We start from the raw sequence: 22,600 nt of genomic DNA, 5'->3' as shown, positions 1-22,600 counted from the left end.
GAGCACTGGATCATCCGGTGAAGTTATTTTTTCTGAGACTTATCCAATTCAGTCTAAATTTTATCCCAGCTTCGATGGCTTCTTCATGTATTACATCCATAAGATCTATTAACATACATTCTTGATAAACATGTTAGTCTCGATAACTATGTTATCATTAATTATCAAAGTCACAATCATAGTCTAATAGAACCATTTTCGCTATATTAGAGACATAGATTCAACTTTTCTAAAGCAATATTATTACCAATTTATTGTGTAGGAATTGAAAAAATAGAAATACATAATGAAGAGAACCAAGACATTGACATCTTATTATTCAACTCAAGCACAGTCAAATGAAGTGAATCACCCCCCTTTAGACATTGACATCTTATGATTAGAATATTGGGCAAGACTAAAGAAAGATCAAAATATTATCTGTGATGTAGGATTGATTAGTACCACATTGAATATAATTCAGAACATAGGAAATCAAGGTTGGGATGAGCTTTTTAAAGAGGTAAAAACCTCCTATCTCCATCATAATATCAGTATGCCAAATATGTCAGATAAAATACTTGTTAGGGGTCAAGAGGTGTGGTTGCAAGATGGTAACTTACTACGATCATTTTCATCATGAAATATTTATTATCTTGCATGACCAAATTATTGTTGAGTTGAACAATTGTTTTGCTGAAAGATCTACTCAATTATTGTGGTACTTTGCTTGTTTTGATACGAGGAATTCTTTTGTCAACTTTTGATGAAAACAAGTTAACTGAACTTGTTAGGATATATGCTGCTGACTTATCTGAATATGATTGTGTAGTCCTTAGGAACCAACTTGGCACATTTGTTGCTGATGTTAGAGATGATATAGATTTCACAAACTATGTTGATATTGGAAATCTTTTTGTTAATATGGCTCAATCTGATAGACACACAATTTTTTCTGTTGGTATATCGTCTTATTGAATTGGTAATCATAATTGTGGAAAGAACCTTCAAAGCTATGAGCATTGTTAAGACTGAATTACAAAATAGAATAAATGATAAATGGTTGAATCATCCCATGATATGTTATATTAAGCAAGACATATTCACAAGCATTAAAGATGAGAAGAATTTAATACATTTTCAAGGGATGAGGTCACTAAAAAACAAATATCCCCTACTGGTGTTAAGCTATAGTAAACTTCATGCACTTTTATACACATATCATAGTTTGTATTTTCATCCTTATGTTGTTCTTATAGGTTCTAGTTTTTGTCCTATTATTGATGAGGTGTTTTTAAGTTCATCACAAACACACACACTGCAAGCGTTGTTTACACGTCCATTGATCGGTACACCACATAATCATTGTCAGAAACTAACTATCGACAGTTGACATGTCATGTAGGGGGCGCACGTTTCTACGTTTTGGTAAGTACTGAAGATTAGATTGGGCTACTCATGGTCGGATCTACGGTAACAACTGAGTCCCGTTCCGAGGATTCTGGTCACCACGAGGTGTTCATCATGGGATACGACTCAAATAAGCCCAATGTGCTCATAAATAGGACACCAAATAGGAGCCCGAGAGCTTCAATGCTCAACAGGAAGTTTGTATGATAATTCATACAACGGGGGGCAACGAAGACTCTTGTATTCCGGGTGCCAACGATGCTCCCCAAGCCAGGCGCCCAGAGGGGAACCATATCAGCGTCAGACATGAGGACGCTCGGGCACAGCCCCAACCATCACAACGTCGATCGGAGGAGCTGCCGCAGAGGACCTGGTCTTTGGCGGTGGCGTCTCCAAGGTCGTCACGCTGCATGAATGTCGAGGGCTCCCCCCTCATGATATGTCACCAATTCGCGCTCTGCAGCTTGATTATGAGGCCATGACGCTTGTACATAATCTGCAGACTGCGTGAATGCTTCTTAGCCACCCATCAGTAGCAATATCGGAGGGTTCACCAGTTGTGCTATGGTTGCATGACCTCACCCTCCTAGTTGAGACCGCACGACGCCAAATTACGGTGGCAAACATCAGATTCGTAAAGCCTGATAGCCCAGGCAAAAAAGAATCAGGTCCGATAACATTAGACCATCTCGAACCGAATCCCTTCACGGTTATCATTTTCTTCGCGAAGGGATTTTTGTTTCTTTTAGCGCTCTAACGGTTTCTCTTCGTAGTTTCCGTCACAAAGGGATTCTCACTTTCATTCTCTTTTACTCTGAGATTCTATCTTCTTTTACTTTACAAATTCTCTGAAAAGAAAACTGTTAGAGATAGGATAAAAATAAGAAGAATTAGAAAAGAAATAAAATAAAAAATAGTAAATATCAGAAACCCACCACTACATTGGCTGTTGTCTCATAAACCCACCAAATTTTGAGGCTATTTCACAAACCCACCATTACTCTGGCTATTATCTCACAAACCCACAAAATTTTGAGGCTATTTCACAAACCCACCATTATTCTGGCTATTATCTCACAAACCCACCATTTTTCCCTCTGCTGTCAGTTCTGTCGTTGAAATATATTGTTCACTGATATTGTTCACGAAGCATGGTGGTCTTTTGTTTCTCTAAAAATCAGTGGTATTCTGTTTCTCTAAAAATCTTAGAATTTTTTGTACATGTTCCATAATCCATGTGCAACATATTTTAATTAGATTCACCTAAAAAATCTGTGTAGAATTTAAACTAAAATTCTCCAAAAAAGTTACTTTTATAACTTCTAACAATTGTTAGGGCCTCAAATAAAATCACAAAAATCTGAAAAAGTTCACTAATATTCTTCTTATATGATGAAATAATTTTTTAAAATTATTTTCAGACCTAGGTTATATAGTGAAAAGTGAGTTCATTTGTAATACTCCATTCATAAATAATAGAATAAATGAAGCATTACAAAAGAACTCACTTTTTCACCATATAACCTAGATATGAAAATAAATTTAGAAATTATTCCATCATATAAGAAGAATATTAGTGAATTTTTCAAGATTTTTGGGATTTTACTTGAGATCCTAACAGTTATTAGAAGTTATAAAAGTAGTCGTTTTAAAAAGAATTTTAGTTTAAATTTTACATTTGCTTTTTAGATGAATCTAATTAAAATAACTTGCTCATAGATTATGGAACACATACAAAAGTTTTAGGATTTTTTTAAAAAAACAGACCACTGATTTTTTTAATAAACAAAAACCACCATACCCATAAATAGTACCGGTTAACAGCATAATTTAACTGTAGAACTGACGATAGTGAGAAAAATGATGGGTTTATGAGATAATAGCGAAAATAATGGTAGGTCTATAAAATAGTTTTAAAATTTGATGGGTCTGTAATAATTTAGATGGTCTTAGCCGAGCTCACGCAGCGATTTTCAGCGCCGGCCGGTAAATGCTCGTGTAGCTCTAGACTCTGGCCGTCTCTGTAGTTGAGTTGCTGCGTGTTGCTCTGTCCTCACCCAGTTTGCCGTCATCTCCCCCCCACCTCTCCCCGCGGCCGCGCCTGCGCCCCTCCCCCGGACTCGGCCCGTGAACCCTACCTCGCCGCGGGATCGTCGCCATGCCACCGCGCGAGGACTCCAACGGCGCGGGAGGCGCCTCCTCCGCCTCCCCGTCGGAGCCCGCCCCTCCTCCGCCGCCGCAGCCGGCCAAGGCCAAGGGGAAGAAGGAGGAGAAGAAGGACGACGATCTGGTGAGCAGCACGACCCCTCGCTTCCCTCCCGCGCAAATCAACCCACGCGCCGATCCGCCGCCGCCTCACCCTTACCGATGGTTGGGTTGCTCTTCTGTGTGTTGCAGTCGGAGGAGGACCAGGCGTTCAAGGAGAAGCTCGAGCTGTACGTGGTGCGCGCGCAGGACCCCGATCCTGGCGTCCAGAAGTTCGCGCTCGAGAGCATGAGGTACACCGGGGCTCAGGGTTTCTGGGAACCGCTGACTACCGAGCGCATGACTAGTTGAATCTACTTAGGTTTTGTTGTTGCATCAGCCTAATTTTGATGTCCGCTGCTTAGTTTAGGTCCAATGATCTGGTTTCTGTGTGATCCGTTCGGATGTATTTGTTTCTTCACACTACTGTTTACCTTGTAGTTCACCGTGCCTTAGATTTTGGGTGAGAGGTGGAACTAACAAATTGATGATTTCGTGCCATCTAGACTGGTAGCTTAATTATCTTTGACTACCTGATTCATTGGCAGCATACGGAAAATAGGGTTATGGGTGTGGCTTGTGCAGCGGTTGCGCCTCAAACGTGTAACTGTTTCTTATTCATTTTGCCGTGTTGTCTACATGGTTCTTACTTCTAGTGATTGATGCTAACAGGAAAGAGATTCGTTCAGCGACAAGTTCAATGACGTCTGTCCCAAAGCCTCTCAAATTCCTCCGCCCGCACTACGGGACTCTCAAGGCTTACTTTGAGACTATGCCAGACTCTGATCTGAAGGTATCAATTGATCGCTGGTTCCTCAGTAGGTCCATGGTTTAAATCCTACTTTGTGCTCATATAATCTTCTTTCATTATTCTGCAGAAGTATATGGCTGACATACTGTCGGTATTGGCCTTGACAATGTCTGTTGAAGGTGAAAGAGTGCGTGGCTATTTCAGTTTATCGATTTCCTTCTGTTAATAATTCTCTGTTTATGATCAGCATTTACACATATGATCAGCATTTACACAAAATTCTGAGGAGGATTTATTCTATAGAAGGATAGAAATCCCTTTCCAATTTGAAATGATAGAGTTTGGCTTTAGTTCACCATCGCTGAACAGTTCTGATCCTTCACAAACTGGCTTGCTAAACTTTGATTCTTTTTCTTGTTTCAGGAGAGCTTGAAGTATCGAATGATGGGCTCTGAAGGTGATATCGGTTCATGGGGTCATGAATATGTGAGGTGATAACGATTTCCAGGCTTCCCAAGTTCTAGTTCTCACCTTGCAATTATTTTCTAGGGCTGTTGTTTCTCAGGAATCCTAACTGTAATGGTTAAATTAATCGATGTTCATTTGCCAGTTTTGTTTGATATTTATTCTTCTGTTCCCTTCATACTATTAAGTTGAATACTTGGGTCTATTTTGGACTTTGAGGTGCATATGCGGTCAGATATATGCTTCTGTTCTTTGTAGATTGAATAAGATTCAACTTTCCACTAGGGAATTTATAAGTCGAAATGTCATTTGTACCAAAAACAGTTCATGTTTCCATAGAATCTGTTCATAATTAAAAAGTGGAATCCATCAGAAGATTCAAAGAAGTGACATTTTAGTTGTTTCATTGTTTGGCGGATTTATATTCTATGACGAGGATACCAATTTGGAGACCCTATGTCCAGTGTAGATGTTCTAATTTAAGCATATTGAAAACTGAAATCAGTGACAACACATCTAGTGTTTTTGTATTAATAAATACCAATGCTTAATGCTTTTTTGTATTACTAAATACCGGTGCTTAGTGGGTTTTTTTATTCCTACACCATTGTATTGTGGTTTTCCTTTTCCTCATAGCAACAACGCGGTGTGACCTTTGGCTTCTTAATTTGATTTTAATTTAAGGATCACATTCATACTGTTTTCTTCTGTATTTGCTGTCTCGTATGTAATTGTGAAACAGAAGAACCATTCTTAGGTTCTGTTTGGCATTATGATGGCCTTTCAAAAGCAATTATATTTTCTATGTTTGGATATAATTAGTTTAATTTTATTGTTGTAAATTTTTCACAGTCAAGACTAGTGCCGTTGTGTTGTTTCAGATAACTTTTGTTCTCTTAAATGATTGGATTCTAATAATGTCACTGTCTTGTGTGTCAGGAATTTGGCTGGTGAAATCGCACAAGAATTCCAAAAGCGTCAGGTTAAACCATAATCCATATCATTGCATTAATTTCAGAACTTATATATTACCCTGTAAATGCACAAAATTATTTATAGTTTTCATAGCACCGTATGTGAAGTATGGAAACCATTTTTCTGTTTAGCTGCTGTCGATTGTAATTAAGTGTTTTTAGTGTTCCTCCTGAAAACATATTTTACTTTCCTCCTCAATATCTATTCTAGACTTTAATGTTTGATATAACATAGTTTCTGCTGGATCTCCATTTGGATAATATGGCAGTTACCATCTATTTATGTATTTTGTTACATACTTATATTAGTAGTTCATACAACTATTGTTTTATTATCTATGCTATTTTCCCAACCTTCTCATGTTCTGTTGCTGCTTGTGTTTGGGCTGAGATAATTTCTACTTCTATGCTACAGTATCGTGTTTATAATACTATCTTTCTTTTGCAGTACGATGACATGCCAATTGATTCCCTGATGGAACTAGTCCAGCAAATTGTTTCATTTCACATGAAGGTTTTTATTTTATTTTATTACTTTATCATTAATAATGTGTTACACTATTGCATACAGCATTAAATATGAACCACTAAACAAATAGTAGTTAGTCTATTGACAGATTGAAACTAAGCTCTATTTTCTTGTTATTGCAGCACAATGCCGAGCCTGAAGCTGTGGATCTTCTGATGGAGGTAGGGTGAAAGTTTCCTGTTTGTATTACAACATCGATCATTTATTTATTGCTTGATTCACAGCTGATGCATGGTATCTCATTGCTGCGCAGGTCGAAGACCTTGATTTGTTAGTTGAGCATGTGGACGCCACAAACTATAAAAGGGCCTGCCTGTACCTCACTAGTTCTTCTAAGTATGTGGCTGGTTTTGGTTTCACTTCGTTAAAACTTTGTATAATGGAATTTTACTGAAATTGGTACTTTTGCTATGTCGGGATGGAATCTTGTAGATACCTTCCTTCTCCTGATGATATGTTGGCACTTGAAATAGCTTTTACCATTTACCTGAAGTTCGGGGACCTTGCAAGTGCCTTGCGTATCGCACTTCTGCTTGACAACAAGGTGTGCGCAAGAATGATATCATGCCTTTATATTTTTTTGTTCAGAATTGAATGGAACTAATCATATTTCAGTGATTTCTATTAGCAGTATGTGAAGCAGGTTTACGCAGCAACTGATGATCTTCTCCTGAAGAAGCAATTTTCATATATCATAGCACGGCATGTGAGTTTCTCTCAATGCACACAGACATTGAACAGAAGCTAATTACCAGTTTGTGTTATCTATTGCTGTTAGATAGTTTAATTTTTCAGCATTCTCTCTGCTTGTTTGATTAATGAACATCTTTTTTTTTTACTGAAGGGTTTAAGCATGGAGATTGATGACGAGATAGCTGCAGATGTAAATGATAAGGAGGCTTTGCAGGAAATAGTTTATAATACTAAACTCAGCGAGGGATACCTTACCCTGGCACGAGATATTGAGGTTATGGAGCCAAAATCTCCAGAGGACATATATAAGGTAACTCATTATTTTATTTTCGCATCACATGTTTCTGTAGCTTTTTTGCTTAGTCCTTGCTAATAATTTTTTTAAATATCTTGCTAATTTTTTAGGTTCATCTGATTGATGGCCGAGGTGCTACAAGCTCCAGTCTTGATTCTGCGAGACAAAATTTGGCCGCTACATTTGTTAATGCATTTGTGAATGCTGGATTTGGCCAGGTTAGTTTTTATAAACATTCTCACAATATATGAGAAAAGGAAGATATTGAAGATGATCATATTCTTGTTGCAGGACAAACTCATGACTGCCCCGTCAGATTCTTCTGGTGGTGCTTCTGGAAACTGGCTATTCAAGAACAAGGAACATGGAAAAGCTAGTGCAGCTGCTAGTCTGGTACTGCAACAGTTTGGTTTTATTTCTATAAACAAAGATTATCAGGCGATCATAGGGGTAACACATTCATCATCTTTCAGGGAATGATTCATCTGTGGGATTCTGATTCAGGACTTGCCCAACTTGACAAGTACCTGCACAGTAATGATACTCATGTTGTTGCTGGAGCTTTGTTAGGTATTGGAATTGTCTCTTGTGGTGTCAAGAATGATTGTGATCCTGTATGTACCACTCTGACGCTACTCTTCATCTTCTGACAATTGTAACTATCTAAGTTCTCCATTGGAATAACCTGGTATCTTTTCCAGGCACTTGCTCTTATTTCTGAGTATATCAGCAAGGAAGACTCTATTATACGAATTGGGGCGATCTTGGGTCTTGGTATTGCTTATGCTGGCTCTCAGAAAGATGAGGTCTAGTTAGTACATGCCCCCATTAGTTACTGAAACGTACTGTTGGTCTTTTTGTATTAACATATTTTTCTGAATTTTTCAGCTTAGAGCGCATCTATCAACTATACTAGCTGACTCCCGAACTCTAGAGGTTTTAGTCTTCTCTGCCATCTCATTGGGATTGGTATTTGTCGGTTCCTGCAATGAAGAGATTGCACAATCGATCATATTTGTCTTGATGGATCGTAGTGAAGCAGAGCTTGCAGAGCCCATTATACGCCTGCTTCCTGTTGCACTTGGCCTTCTATATCTTGGAAAACAGGTATGTATCCCTTCGTGATTTTCCCAGCTCCTAGGTTTGTACTTTGTTGCATTGGAGCACAGAGTAACTATAAAATGCTAGAGATAATTCCTTGTGTGCCACTGAATGTTACTGAAATTATCGATTTGCCATTGAAAAAATCACGCTCCCTTTCATATCACCAATTTAGTTTTTTCATCCCTTAAGTGCCATTGCCGTCATAACGGAGGTGACGGCAGTGGCACACCGAGAAAAGAAAATTTAAGTGATGGCAAAGAAGGGACCATGATTTTTTCAGTGGCAAATCGAGAATTTTGTTAACATTCAGTGGCACACAGGGAATTATCTCAAAATGGTACTATAGTTTCTTGTATAATATTGTTGACATCCATTTATGATCATTTGTCACACCCAAGCTCTTGTAGGTTTCTCTCCGTTGTTTTGTCTTCAATAAATGTGACTATTCGCATATATGATTTATGTTAAAATATTTTTTTCTGGGTGCCTGCAGTGCATGTGTTATGCCTATTCCAAGTTTTCTTTATCTTAACATCATTGATGTTTCTGTTTTTGATCATTGCTATGTTTTGTTCATTGTCTACCATTAAGTGTGACCATTTCTTCAGCCACCACTATGTGTATTTTTTGTTTGCTCATTATTATCGGGTGCCATTATTTCAGGAGAGTGTGGAGGCTACTGCAGAGGTTTCTAAAACATTTGATGAAAAGATAAGGAAGTACTGTGACGTGACTCTTATGTCACTGGCATACGCTGGAACAGGGAATGTTCTTAAGGTACCTGCCTTATAAACATATAAACTGTTAAAGGCTGTAGGGATACAACTTTACAATGCATGGTTTGTTTTGACGATCTTTCCCATAATGCATGGTTTGTTTTGACGATCTTTCCCATTTTTTTTTTTTTTGCAGGTTCAGAAACTCCTTGGTATTTGCTCAGAACATCTCGAGAAAGGTGAAACCCACCAAGGGCCAGCAGTCCTTGGGATTGCTCTCATTGCGATGGCTGAAGAATTAGGAGCTGAAATGGCTGTACGCTCCCTTGAGCGTCTCTTACAGTATGGGGAGCAGAATATTAGAAGAGCAGTTCCTCTTGCTCTTGGCTTGCTCTGCGTATCCAACCCAAAGGTATGCTTGTGTGAGCCTCTACCTTATGGGCCATGCTTTTCTGATTTAAGCTATATTCAGTGCCTTCAGAACACACCATCAAATGAAGGGAAATATTTCTTGGGTTGGCTGATGGGCACCAAATGAGGATTTAACATCTTTGCACTGCTGCACACATATGCACACATGAATGCAAAACACAGATTGCTGTGATTAGACTAGACTATTAACATGCCACTAGATCAAGAACATGCTTTGTTGTATGGTAATTTGGTTGTACCTGGGTTTTTGCAGACAAGTAATATGCTGCTGCTTTCTTATTTGATTCTAACTCACATGAGTGTTAGCGAGCCTTATATATAGCCAAAATAAGTAGATATGCGCTGTGTTGCTACAGAGTTCAGTCATCTAGTTTTCTTATTTGACTATCTGCCTGTCTTAGGTAAATGTTATGGACACACTGAGTAGACTTAGCCATGATGCGGATGCTGAAGTGTCAATGGTACATAACTTTACCTTTCAGAACCCAGCATATTGACACTTGTGAGCTTAAATTAACATTTGATCAAATGTGTACCTGCAGGCTGCAATCATGTCACTGGGCTTGATTGGTGCTGGTACGAACAATGCTCGTATAGCTGGGATGCTTCGTAATCTCTCAAGTTATTATTACAAAGAAGCTGGGCACCTGTTCTGTGTAAGTAGAATTATGAAATAAACATCCACTATCCTTGTTGGCAGCTATTAAGGCCACATATGTTTTTGTTAAGTTTCATATCAGTTCATTTTATTTTTACTTCAGGTAAGGATTGCTCAAGGTCTTGTTCACTTGGGGAAGGGCCTGCTTACACTTTCCCCATATCATTCCGACCGGTTTCTTCTTTCCCCGTGAGTAATTTCATAAGCTGCAGATTTATCTTCAATTTTATTGGAACCACATTTTCAAAACAAATCATTGCTTTTCACTTTTCAGGATGGCACTTGCTGGTCTTGTGACTGTTCTGCATGCATGTCTTGACATGAAATCCATCATTCTGGGAAAGTATCACTACATGTTGTACACCCTTGTCCTGGCTATGCAGGTATATATGTCCCATACTAAGGTCTTAATAGTAGAGTTAAACCACCAAGTGGGATTCTCAAGTTTGATCCTTTTTTTCCTCTTCTGGAAACAGCCTAGAATGCTATTGACAGTGGATGAGGATCTCAAGCCGCTCCCTGTTCCAGTACGTGTTGGTCAGGCTGTTGACGTTGTTGGTCAGGCAGGAAGACCGAAGACAATCACTGGATTCCAGACACACTCCACACCTGTATTGCTCGCTGCAGGGGAGCGGGCTGAGCTGGCAACTGAGAAGTAATTATAGAAGAGCTGGGCAATGGTTTTATATTTTGTAACCAATCTTTTTGCTCGACCTTACTGTTTTTCTCATGTGCAGATACATTCCATTGACGCCGTTTCTTGAGGGTTTCGTGATCCTGAAGAAGAACCCTGAGTATCATGAGGAATGAGGGATCAGTGTGGCGCAAGCGGCGTGGGAAGATGCTGGAATATCATGAAGAAGCACCATAGTGTCACACAAGCAAAGGACAATCGGCACGGCGTAGAGGTTGCGTACTTTAGTATGCTGTATGCCCAGTTGTAACAGAGTTCGGGCTGTAAGGTGGTTGGTGTAACAACTGCATAGCATAGCCAAAACGTTGTTTTTTTAGACTGACCCACCAGACCAGAATGGAAACGACCGAGTTCCTTGCCACGTGTATATCCATCCTTCTGTGCCTTACTGTCATGATACTCGGTTGTCGTTAATGGTTGTATTTGACTTAATCAGTTACCGTTGGTTTGTGTAGCTCCATGGTCCCTCTGTGGATAACAGAGGAATTTTGGCTAGAAAAGATCATCAGAAGACACTGTATCATGAGAAACACAGATGCATTTCAATTTTCAACCATCCAGAGTCATAGTTAACTACTGGGCAAACAAAACAAAAAGAATGCAGTTCATAGAGCTCTAACCAGCACACAGCTGAAGCATGATGATGTGCAAACATCTAGAAAAAAAAGAACTGGATCATTTCAAAAGAAATTATCAGATTATCACGTCTGAGCTGTGCTACTTGTACTGAGATCACGTCAGATCAAGCTGCTGCTTCCATGGAGAGGGGCACCCTGGGATGACAACGCAGAGTACTCATCACCAAAAGGATTGAACTGAGAAGCAGCACAATACTGAGCCTGAAATTGCTGTGGCATTCCTAACAATGCTTGTTGCTGCGCCATCATCGACATCTGCACACTGGTCGGTGGCGCGACACCGTTGGACATGGCGAACGGATCGTTCTGGTGAGAGATGTGCCCATTTCCATAGGCATCTGTGGTTGCCTGCTTCCTCCTTGCGGCATCCTCGTACAAGCTATCAAGCAGCAGCTTGTCGAAGCCCCCGATCTGCAGGATCAGGAACCATTGATGCAAATGGGGAAAATGGAGTCACTGCATACTTGAAGAATGTAGATGCTATTGGTAGCAAGAAGGGAGGGGAGGTTACACGGATTCTTTACCAATTTGTTCTGTGTCAGTTGATTGCTGCTGCTGCTGGGCTGTGCTGTGACCAAAGCTAGCTCCCAACCTGATGATCCTGTTATCTCACTGAAGCCGATTGCAGATGTGTTGGAACCACCTGAGCAATGGAGATGGTTACGGTTTTGTGCAAATTTGATAGCATAGTTAGTGGCTGTTGAATTCACGAGACGACAAGCAGACCAGAAAATAGTAAAGAGCCAGCTCAGATGTATGAAACTTACCTGGTGGTACTATGGCCAGAGCCAGCGCATTGCTCTCTTCAAGTTCAGCAGCAGCAGGGATCACTTCATGTAGGCCCTGATTATCACCAAACCAATGGATAGGGTCACCGGTTTATTCTTCGTTGCAAATAAACAGATACCGAATATCGACGAGATATGCACTAACAAGAATTACCAGTAAATCGGCAGTTATAGGAATTTCAGGCTCATCATCATCCTCAGATGCAAACTGAGGCTCTTCTTCAGGCTCAGGAAGAACTTCCTCCGCAACAGGTTCTTCAAACGCCTCGAGCATCGGTTGAGGGGATTGTTCTTCTTCCTGGTAAGGAACGAAATCTAGCTGCCGATATTCCTGTTGAGTTGCATCACGGCAGTCAATATTTGTTGTACAGCTCTGATGATCAATGCAAGAACTTCACAGACAGGAATCCATTCACCGGTCACTGATACCAAGCAGTAACAGGTTAACAGCAGAAAACACACTGACTAAATTGAGAGGTTAGAGAAGGCATTAAACTGGGACATGAAATGAAAAAGAATATACATGCTACACTGCATATTTGGTACACGAGCAGTTCTAGAGTTTAACAGCAGAAAACAGACTGACTAAATATGTATAGATAAGCTTAATGACCCACTATGGTCCTATATCTTTTTTTTTCTCGAACACGTTTGAGAGCTGCGTATCTTTGTATTAATAAAAGAAGAAAGGGTACATATATGTTCCCAAAATGTATTAATAAAAGAAGAAAGGGTACATATATGGTCCTATATCTCAAAAAATAAAAGGAAAAAAAGAAACTCACTATGGCCTTATTTGGCACAGGAGCAGTTCTAGGGGCTTCTCTGATGTACTCTTCCATTGTTCCTAGAAACGCTGATGGTGGCTGAAGAAAATTCAGAAAAGTCCCATTTGGCATCAGAATTTAGTACTTTCATACTATAAGAAAGTATAGGAACTGAGGTTGAGAGTGCATATATGCTTAGACCACCCAAGTTCAAGTCATCTTTGATGCGAACTTGGGTGTCTATTCTTCTTAATAAAAAGTCACCCAGTTCCTACTAGGTTGGTTTACTTTTCTATAAGCAAGCACAATAAATGAATGGAAGAAGAAAATTGGATAATGAAAGAGACCTCTCTCAGAACTGGAAACTGGAAGTTCCTTGCTAGTTCCAAACCTCTGCAGAGCTTGTAGAAGTCAGAAAGACATTTTGCCTGTTATTCTAACGAACATTAGATTTACATACACAGTTGTAGAATTCCACAGAATGAAAGCAAATTATGCTGTAATTATACACACCAGATTTCCTGTTCTTCTATAGATGTCCAGAGCTTTGATCGCATCTAGTTTTGTCATATCAAAAAACTGCAATAGGACAGAAATTTGTATCATTGGAAACAAACACCAGCAAGATCTATTGGTGATCTGACGGTGAAGAAAAAGGAAGAGGAAGATCGCAAAATTACCACATCCACTACGTTAATGATCCCATCATTGACTGCACAGTAAATCTTGAAGCTTTCCTTCAACACCTGAGTGATGCATCTTTTGTCGTCAGCAAGAGCAATTCCAATCAATGTTGCTAAAAAAAAAAAATCAGCACTAAGATTAGACATACCAGGGCCAAGGCATACTGTATGAGGTAGTTTCCAAAAGCTGCTCCTTCTGGCTGCAAGCACCATTACAGCATTTTGCAAGATGAGTCTGTTCTCAGTTTGGAACAAGTACTTTATATAGAAGGAAGCTGTGTTCTACCTGGCAGCCTACAAGCCGGAAGAGCAGCTGCTGCAATGCAGGCAACTGATCTAAGAGATCATCCTTACCTAAGCTCCTTGTTCTACTTTGACCCTGAAAATTAGGCAGATATCACAAAGTGGAACTAGGAAGCCCTGAAACTGCAAGACAAACACAGTCACACAAACCTTGGGGTTTCCCTCTGCAGGTCTCAACCGCTCTGACTCAATATCATATCTCAGAACTCTGAAACATTCAAGCCGCTCCTCGAGATACAGCGCGTACGTGCGCACCCACGCGGAGCAGTCCCATGCTGGGCGGCGAGCAGCAATCAAGAGCAAACAAGAGTCAACAAAGGAGGAATGATCATTGATCAATGCCAAATTATCAGCCTCATTTCATGTCCATTATATTGATTCCGTTCGGCAGCAAAGCAATGGGTGCAGAGTTGCAGAGCTGCAGCGTGCAGAAAATTTGGGAGCTGACCTAGTGGGCTGGAGTCGTCCTTGAAGTTGGACATCTGCAGAGCGTGGCCGTTGCGCCGGTAGCTGAGCAGCTCCTCCCTGAACGCGGCGTCGCCGTCGCGCAGCGTCAGGTGGATCACTATCAGCGTCTTCAGAGCAACCTGCCCAATTTGCAAGCATTCTCCCCTGCATTAGAGAGATGCCTCTGTCTCCCAGATCATGGAACAAGCAAGAGTTCTGAGCTTTTGATGCATAAGGGACGAGGCCAAGAACACGATGGTGGAGCACTCGAGCAATGTGCAAGCAATGCGGTGCAGGGGCAGGGCTGACAATGGCGTACCACCCAGTTGTGCGTCTTGGATAGGCGCCTGGCGAGCGCGTGGACGCAGTAGGAGACGTCGGCGAGCGGGCGGGAGGAGGACGTGGCGGCGAAGATCGCTGCAATAAAAGCGGGACAAGCGAGCGATGATCAAGTTAATCTTTGGCAATGAACAGCAAAACGATCGAAAGCGGTTGGCCGAAAACAAAAGGAAGGAAGCAATGATGAAAAAACCGTAATCTTTGGGCAAGAGAGGAGGGAGAACAAGTAATAATCTCACCGGCGAGGTGTCGCTCCTTGGGCGGTCGCTCGACGTGGGTGGTGGCCTTGACCACCGCGACATCAAGGTCCTTGCGCTCGCGGCCGCCGCTGTTCACCTTGGCGAGCCCGACGGTGGCGGAGTCCTTGATGGCGCCGCACGCCTTGCGCCAGCTCTTGTGCACCGACGCCGTGCCCATCACCGCCGCCCGGCGGGTCACCGGCGGCGCAGCCAACAGACGCACCGGCCGGCTCGTTCTCTCTCCGCTGTTGCTGGTTCGCGCGCCAAGTCGTCGCCGTCGACGTGAGTCGTGGCTCGCGAGTGGCCAGATTCTCCTTTTAAAATTAGAATTCGGAATGGCGCGACGTGCGCAGCTGTTCGATGCATCGCGAGCCTTGCCGAATCAATCAAAACGACGGGGGCCCTGCCCTGCCCTGCCTGCCGGCGACCGGGCGCAGCTGAAAGACGCGATCTTTTTGACGTGTTCTTCTCTGGTTGCCGCTCAGCAAGCCCCAAATGGGGTTCACTCTCGTCCAACCGAGTGCCGCCTTTGGCAAACGGCCGTCTTGCTCTCAATTTTCGATTCACTCGCAAGGAATCCAAGATGACACATGCATCTCAGGACCCATTGGAATTTTGCGCAGGCCACCCCAGCTGTTATGTGTTACTGTTTGAAGCAACAACTCCAACAGATGGAGTCGGCAGTCTGAATTCTGAATAGAGGTCGCATAGTGAGTTCAGAATGGCAGATGAAACGTCAAAGTCACCGAGGACAGATTTATAAGCTCAAAGAATTATTCCATCAATAGGCAATTAATACAGCAAAAAACCGTGTTGATTTCTTTTAATTCTGCCATACAATCTGACTTTTTCCCCCTTTTGTTGAATTTGTTACAGAATGCAACTCCCCAGATAGTGGTGCATTCTGGAGAAAACAATTTATTTGTGAAAGACCAATTGAGGTACACATTGAGCTGATATAGATTATTTTTGTAGCTGACGTAGATCATATTCAGTATATGCGACCATAAATCTGACTTCAACATCCTCTTCCACCACGTCTCTTTTATTTTCTTTCAGCAAAAGGATATGCCTTTATAGAAAAGATATGCCGGGTCTTCCACTACCAATGCCCATTAGCGCGCACAACTGCTGAGATCAAATTTGTCAGAATGAGTATATGGTTATCTACTGGAGTCTGAACATTGTAATGCTTTTGGTGTTTCAATAAAATAGAGGTCTTTTGGTTATCTGATCTAACTTATGGTTGTCTGCATTGAATCTGATCGATCTGAACTGTAAATTGTTTGACTGCAATCTTCAACCACCTTTGTTGGTGCTTTTGCTTTAAGCATCATTTCATTATATTCTGCTTCTGGGTCTGACAATGCTACAATCGCCCCGCCTGCCCCTACTGAAGCTTCTCCATTGTGCACGATGACCGTCCGGATCACAATATTCAGATCGAATGTGTGGTTATATGAAAAGAACCCAATCGATCCTGAGTAGACACCTCTTGGACTGTTTTCAAGTGAATCAAGAATCTCCATAGATCTAACTTTTGGGGCCCCGGTCATTGAACCTCCTGGGAAGGCAGCTTTCACACAATCAACAGGGCTTATATTCAACTTCTTTGTTCCACGGATGGTACTCACCATGGTGTGAACAGTTTTATATGATTCTACATCCATGAGGCGAGGGACATACACACTCCCAGGTTCACAAACCTTGCCAAGATCATTTCTTAGGAGGTCAACAATCATCAAGTTTTCAGCCTGATCCTTTTCACTGTTGAAGTTGAGTACATGCAAAAGAAAATCAGTACAAGCATTGCAATTTTTGTGAAAACAAAATTCATAACGTTGCAGGAATTATAATTAGCATATTTAGATAATAATGAAACAGAACAGCGAAGAAAGGAACACATCGATAATTCAGACTATAGAAACTTTCAATTATACACAGAAAATGAGAGGAAACTCTGATGGTCTTGTGATCACTATAGTGGGAAAAGAGATGCTTATACAAGCATGCCATTTTCTATTATAGACCTGTGATGCCAAGAACTGAATGAGTTTGAGCAGGCATATTGCTGCAGCAGGACTACCGAACCAAGTTTAGTATGAAAGACCATATAAATTTCTCGCTTCCTTGGCACTTCAAATACGCAAAATCATATATAGCAACTTCTTTCAACGGAGAATTTGCAAAACAACATAACTAAAAACAAACAATTGTAAAGCTTAAGCGAATAGCATATAAAATAAATCAGGAAAAGCAAAGATTCAGCACCTCCAAAGTTCAACATTCAATATACTACAGCCAAGATATCTTAACAAATTAAAAGAATATATTTCAAACACTTGCCTGTATTTCAACTGAAAACGTAGGCATTCATCTTCCTCTGGTGTTCTGCCACGTGCCATAGTACCTTTGATTGGTTTTGCCTCTAGAATTTCATTTCGATCCAGTCGTAGGAACCTTTCAGGAGAAGAGCAACATATACTCAAGTCTTCTGAAGAGAAGTTAAGCCAGGCTGCATAAGGGGCAGGATTTTGTTTTCTCAATTTAAGGTAGAGTTGGAGTGCATTTATGTAGTCTACTCTTCTCTTCATCTGAGTAGTTAAGCACAACTCATAGCTTTCTCCATCTCTGATATAATCCAGGCAACTCTGAACATCTCTAACATATTGGTCCTTTGATTTCTCTACAACAAAGCTTTGCTTATTCACATTGGATGATCTAACTAATGGCTTCCCATTAATCAGCAATCCTGAGGCCATAGCACCCAGCCTGAGAAGCCTCTCCTCAGTCTCCACTAACCATGAAGTATGTGTTGAAATTCTGCAGATCCTATCTCCGTTACTTGAAGATAGTAATTCATCATGCAACGATAAAATATATACATCACCGTTACTGTGATCTACCACCACAGCATTATCAGCAAAGAAGAAGCATGCATCAGGAGTACTTGATTTAGCTTTGTTAGATGATGCGTCACATTCAATTTTAAGACCATACCTGGTATCAGAAGAAAATTACAGAGGTTAAAAGGAGCTAACAAAACTTCAAAAGCATAAATGGTACAAACGAATTCATTAAAAGTCAAGAAGCTCCAGAAATCCGTTATCCATACAAGACAAACATGGGATGGGAATGATGGACACAAATGAGAAAATTGTTTGTAGCATTAAACTAATCCAAATGCAGGCATGGGAAAAACATCACTATATAATATCTCATCTGCAGGTAGATGTGTACAATTCGATTAAAAGAAGAAAAAAATCATGAAAGCAAATCTGCATACCCTAGATATCCGACAAATCCGCCATGGAAGTCAAAGGGCAGTCCTTCATAATCCTTTTCATTGTATTGAATGGACTGAATCTCCTGCAAAATATGAAACAGTGAGAATCAAAACTTTCAGACCAATACACGCCACAACCTATATTGCACTTTGCTCACAAACCCAAGGATTGGCTGATTGTATAATGTGCAGAGTACAAATATTGTGATGGTAATTGGTAAGTAGCAATGTTTCATGCTGAGATACGTCAGATAAAAATAAATATGTTTGACATTTATAATACCAGTCAAACACCATAACTTGCTGGCAAATGTGTATGTGTACATATCGCAGTATTTCACTTAATTTGTTCCCCTGTGCTGTGAGGGCTGAGAACATTCATATAGAAGTGATGTATGCTGTGTTAAGTGTAATATTGCATTGTGGTGACATAATGTGTGAAGGGTACAAGTGTAGTTCCATGTGTGAGTCAAGGGTAGTTCAGTTTTTTCACTCTAGTCTAGTGTTCCCCTTGTGTGTCCGCTTGTACTATATACATCCCCTTTGGGGGCTGCTCAATACAATCTACAGTTCAGAGTCTATTTCTCTCCTCCCCCACTTAAGTTAACATGCTAAACCTTCTATACAGCATTTTTTCTTTAACACGACAGTCGGGCTGATGTCACCTTTTCAATCAAACATATACACTTAATTTCTGTTTGTGAAAAGTAGTGGAAAAATACAAGGTTATGATTACACAAACTTATTGAGAGATTCAATAGTTAGCATACATATCAAATGTAGTCTTTCAATATACCTTGTTAAGGAACTCCAAGAAGCCCTCTTTAATAAAGTTTTTCACAGTAGATCCACAAGGATCTCGGACAATAAGGGTTCCTCCACAACTGGCTCTGGAACAGAATTTGAGAATCCCATAATAACGTGAAGGCCCATGCAACATGCTGATATGCATAATGAATTAAATTATATTTTCTTCTGTTTTAAGAAAGTAAATAATTACCTTTGATCGGAGAGTTGAAATGTCATTTGCTTCCATAGGGACCCACCTTTACCACCCATGAATGAAAAACGTGCCCTATTCTGCAAGCAGCAGCAGTTCACAACAAAGACAAAAATGATCATTAGCTCACAAAAATGCACACACTTTTTCCATGTAGAAAGAAAATAAATCGTATCTCAGTCGACACATTTCCAACTTTCTCACCCAACAGGACACTGATATCAGCCTAGTTCATGTGGATGAAGACAAATATATTACCCACAGATCTTTTTTGTCTTATTTTTTTACCCACTCAATCTTTTGTCTTATTTATTTTTTGGTCGCTTAATTTCTTACATCTCTGAACATCCACTGATTTTGTTCATAGCATCAATTAAGAATAAGCTGACTGAGCACCTGATCAACTGATGAGCTATCCAGCCAAAACGTGTCTTCACCATTTTGATGACCAAAAAGCACTGCAAATATGTCTTCAGAGCTAACTGTGGGACAAAGGAAGTTATCAATCTTCTTCCATCGCAACCGCAAATACTTATTTTCACTGCCTCTGTTTGCAAGCATTCGAGCCCCAACAGGATCCCATAGTTCCAGTCTTTCAGTATGCAATAAGTCCTTCGGGACAGAAACACGTTGCTCTGCAGAATTGACCTGAGGAACAGTAGGAATGTCAATTACGATGGAGTGTAAAAGAGATGTGTACGAAATACTTCATCATAGATAATACTTGAGATTTTTCCAGTTTACCAATAGTGTGAACCTTTCTTTCCTGAAGCCATGATGAGTGCAATCCAAAATCACTTGTCATCTTCTTGAAGTTTTGAAAAATCTGTCTTCCATAGTGAGTAGCAACACTCTCTGGATGAAACTGAGTCAAAAAAGGCAATCATGAGTAAGAACAGTTAACAACAATCGAAAAACGTCGCACAGGAGAAACAAGGATACCTGCACTCCATAGTGAGGCCTGCTAGAGTGTCTGATGCCCATGATAACCCTGCTGCTATCTGACTCACTAGCACTGCTTGTGTTGGATAGTTGCCCACCATTGTTACTACACTCTGGAGGATTTGCCATAAAGAAACTGTCCAATGATCCCATGAAGCTACTAGTACTAACATTTTTCCTATCACTTTCAAGGAAAGAGAGCATTTTTGGAGAAGCAGTCCATGCGATTGATATAAGATCATCAGGTAGAGAGCCTGCTTCTATTACAAGTGAATGATAGCGCACTACCTGAAAATAGCACCAGTCAGCACAGGGCCCCTTGCAGTGCATATAGAAAGTGAAGGCTGAAACCCAAATTGCAGGGGATGGAACTAGGAACACGACGGGTGAACTAACCTTGAACCCAGAGTTTCTACCTGATGGGACACAATTAAAGAGGTAGCATCCATCGTGCTCAATTTCACTGATGCGACAAAGAGGAGTGTCAAATCAAGCGTTAACTGAAAGAATAGCTAGAATTCACCAATCCTTAAAAAAATTGTCCATGTAATAAAGTTCAAGGTCTTTGCCTAAGTCGCCCGTGTATAGCTTCAGGAGCGTGGACAATCTTAGCACCATGTACAAATCCCAAGGCCTGCAATGGTCAAATCGTGACGACCATTCCGGGTAAGTTACTACCACATGATCCATGTACATAACTTTTTTTCTTTTCCTTAAGACTTGTCCAAAATAAGTTCATAAGAAGAAAACTGAAAAAGAAACCACCTGATGGCCAAGGCAGACACCCAGGATGGGTACATCTCCGCACTCGCAAAGTATCCGCAAACATACACCTGAAGAACAAACATACACCAGATAAGTACTGGGAATGAAAAGACACCCCTCTTTCACACGATAAAAGTAGGGACAACTGAATTGAAGATGGTGTATGCTCACCTATGTCGCCGGGGCACGCCGGAGATCCAGGACCAGGCGAGATGACGATGTTGTCGAAGGCCCTCTCCTTGTACACCCGGTTGAACACGTCCCTCCACATCCACTCGTCGTTGCGCACGACTACCGGCGGCACTGGAGACAAGAGCGCTCATGAGCTGAAGAAGCCGAAATGAGCACGCCGCCGCCCACGCAACGCAGCAACGGCCAACAGGCGCAAGGATGGGAGCTCTAAAGGCGGTAGGGATGGGGGGCTCACCGCCGTTGACGACAGAGAGCTCCTGGAAGATGTTGTAGGTGTAACTGTCATAGTTGTCGATCAGGAGCGTCCTGACCGGCGGCGCCTCCTCCACCTCCGGCGTCTCCTCACCCTTTGCCCGCCGCGCCGCGAGACGGCGAGGGAAACGGACCCGCCGCGCGGAGGCGGAGGCGGAGGGAGGCAGTGGGGACCACCTCGCCGCAGGCGGGGCAGGGAGGCGGAGTGTGGCCATCGCGGGGGTCGCCGGGTCGGGGAAGCGGAAAGAAAAGAAAAGGCGCCTCCTTTTTTTCCTGAGGTGGTTCGGTAAGGAGAGGAGGGCTTCGTTCTTTATTGGGTAATCGGGGTGCGCTTTTTGCCGACCTACCTTCCTATCGTCTCGGCGGGCGTGCCCAGTGCCGTCGCCGTCGCCGTCGACGACTCTACCCGATGCGGCGGCGACCAGATTCCAACCACGAGGAAGGGTAGTAGCAGATTCGACTTCAAAAATATTTTTCTGGCAGTGTAATTTACAATGCCATACAAATATGGTACAATTGAAATTCAAGTCACGAGTTCCGTTTGGGAGATGATATCGCCATTCAAACCTAGAACCACATGTATTTGTGAGGTGAGAGAGAGAATGTCAACCCTACGGTAGCGAGTCTCTTTTTAGGCCATGCACAGCAAAACGAGCTGGCCAGACGCTTGGAGGATTTAATGGTGTATAGATGCTTGAGGATTTAATGGTGTAGCAATTATTCTCTCTCCTTAAGCATCCTTGCAAACATCTTTGCATTATACATCTTTTAGCATTTCTTTCGTTTGAAGTGAAGCAAACCAGCAGAGTTGAGAACTGGTTTGTTGCCATGTGCTTATAGCACACCAACTCCTTGACGACTTGGACCATTAGATTAACAAAATAATTCGGTGGTGACATCAGCTTCTACTCTATGGGTAGTTGAGATTCCAAGTCAAGTTTTCTAGTTCTTCAGCAGGTCTTATCTCCCTTCTCAGAATTCACATGACGAAACCGCACATGAAGCAGATCTCAAC

The 22,600-nt window shown here is 41.4% G+C and overlaps 3 protein-coding genes across 5 annotated transcripts; 1 reads left to right on the top strand and 2 right to left on the bottom strand.

The window, feature by feature from the left end:
• Positions 1–3,346: 3,346 nt before the first annotated feature.
• LOC133927321 (26S proteasome non-ATPase regulatory subunit 2 homolog A-like) lies at positions 3,347–11,343 on the top strand. 3 transcript variants are annotated; one of them, XM_062373727.1, is made up of 25 exons: positions 3,347–3,679; positions 3,787–3,887; positions 4,306–4,426; positions 4,512–4,571; positions 4,808–4,875; positions 5,789–5,831; positions 6,272–6,337; positions 6,475–6,513; positions 6,606–6,688; positions 6,785–6,896; positions 6,981–7,058; positions 7,197–7,355; positions 7,451–7,558; positions 7,632–7,733; positions 7,814–7,954; positions 8,042–8,146; positions 8,229–8,447; positions 9,108–9,221; positions 9,357–9,572; positions 9,994–10,053; positions 10,135–10,248; positions 10,354–10,439; positions 10,525–10,633; positions 10,727–10,905; positions 10,988–11,343. In XM_062373727.1, the coding sequence occupies exons 1-25, from the start codon at positions 3,548–3,550 to the stop codon at positions 11,058–11,060; spliced, it is 2,688 nt and encodes an 895-aa protein (XP_062229711.1). In that variant the 5' UTR covers positions 3,347–3,547; the 3' UTR covers positions 11,061–11,343. The 3 variants fall into 3 exon arrangements, with proteins under 3 accessions (XP_062229711.1, XP_062229712.1, XP_062229713.1); XM_062373728.1 differs by having other exon boundaries at positions 3,348–3,679; positions 6,984–7,058; XM_062373729.1 differs by lacking the exons at positions 3,347–3,679; positions 3,787–3,887 and having other exon boundaries at positions 4,361–4,426; positions 4,512–4,563.
• Positions 11,344–11,464: 121 nt separating this feature from the next.
• Positions 11,465–15,859, bottom strand: LOC133927323 (putative clathrin assembly protein At5g57200). The gene is made up of 14 exons (XM_062373731.1): positions 15,149–15,859; positions 14,890–14,987; positions 14,572–14,710; positions 14,274–14,398; positions 14,107–14,199; positions 13,970–14,020; positions 13,818–13,883; positions 13,651–13,716; positions 13,485–13,565; positions 13,156–13,236; positions 12,525–12,701; positions 12,350–12,425; positions 12,107–12,225; positions 11,465–11,993 (listed from the first exon to the last, which is right to left on the bottom strand). Exons 1-14 carry the CDS (start codon positions 15,324–15,326, stop codon positions 11,682–11,684), a joined length of 1,662 nt encoding a protein of 553 aa, XP_062229715.1. The 5' UTR covers positions 15,327–15,859; the 3' UTR covers positions 11,465–11,681.
• Positions 15,860–16,084: 225 nt separating this feature from the next.
• LOC133927322 (probable aminodeoxychorismate synthase, chloroplastic) lies at positions 16,085–22,082 on the bottom strand. The gene is made up of 13 exons (XM_062373730.1): positions 21,569–22,082; positions 21,313–21,444; positions 21,142–21,209; positions 20,946–21,010; positions 20,773–20,839; positions 20,377–20,664; positions 20,192–20,299; positions 19,831–20,082; positions 19,435–19,514; positions 19,231–19,324; positions 18,435–18,517; positions 17,495–18,148; positions 16,085–16,915 (listed from the first exon to the last, which is right to left on the bottom strand). The coding sequence occupies exons 1-13, from the start codon at positions 21,798–21,800 to the stop codon at positions 16,384–16,386; spliced, it is 2,655 nt and encodes an 884-aa protein (XP_062229714.1). The 5' UTR covers positions 21,801–22,082; the 3' UTR covers positions 16,085–16,383.
• Positions 22,083–22,600: the final 518 nt, after the last annotated feature.

Source organism: Phragmites australis, chromosome 8 (genome assembly GCF_958298935.1).
Source record: "Phragmites australis chromosome 8, lpPhrAust1.1, whole genome shotgun sequence".
NCBI lineage: Eukaryota > Viridiplantae > Streptophyta > Magnoliopsida > Poales > Poaceae > Phragmites > Phragmites australis.
This window is presented reverse-complemented; position numbering and strand designations above follow the sequence as displayed.

Bases quoted from the DNA above. Each gene is read 5' to 3' on its own strand.
- LOC133927321 (XM_062373727.1), top strand. From the start codon at position 3,548: ATGCCACCGCGCGAGGACTCCAACGGCGCGGGAGGCGCCTCCTCCGCC. The intron at 4,572-4,807 runs GTGCGTGGCTAT...TTCTTGTTTCAG, and splicing joins TGTCTGTTGAAGGTGAAAGA to GAGAGCTTGAAGTATCGAAT. The intron at 7,955-8,041 runs GTATGTACCACT...TATCTTTTCCAG, and splicing joins TCAAGAATGATTGTGATCCT to GCACTTGCTCTTATTTCTGA.
- LOC133927323 (XM_062373731.1), bottom strand. From the start codon at position 15,326: ATGGGCACGGCGTCGGTGCACAAGAGCTGGCGCAAGGCGTGCGGCGCC. The intron at 14,988-15,148 runs GTGAGATTATTA...CTTTTATTGCAG, and splicing joins CAAGGAGCGACACCTCGCCG to CGATCTTCGCCGCCACGTCC. The intron at 14,200-14,273 runs GTTTGTGTGACT...CCTAATTTTCAG, and splicing joins CTGCAGAGGGAAACCCCAAG to GGTCAAAGTAGAACAAGGAG.
- LOC133927322 (XM_062373730.1), bottom strand. From the start codon at position 21,800: ATGGCCACACTCCGCCTCCCTGCCCCGCCTGCGGCGAGGTGGTCCCCA. The intron at 20,083-20,191 runs GTTCACACTATT...ACTGTTCCTCAG, and splicing joins CATGGCTTCAGGAAAGAAAG to GTCAATTCTGCAGAGCAACG. The intron at 18,518-19,230 runs GTATATTGAAAG...CATATTTTGCAG, and splicing joins TCTTGGAGTTCCTTAACAAG to GAGATTCAGTCCATTCAATA.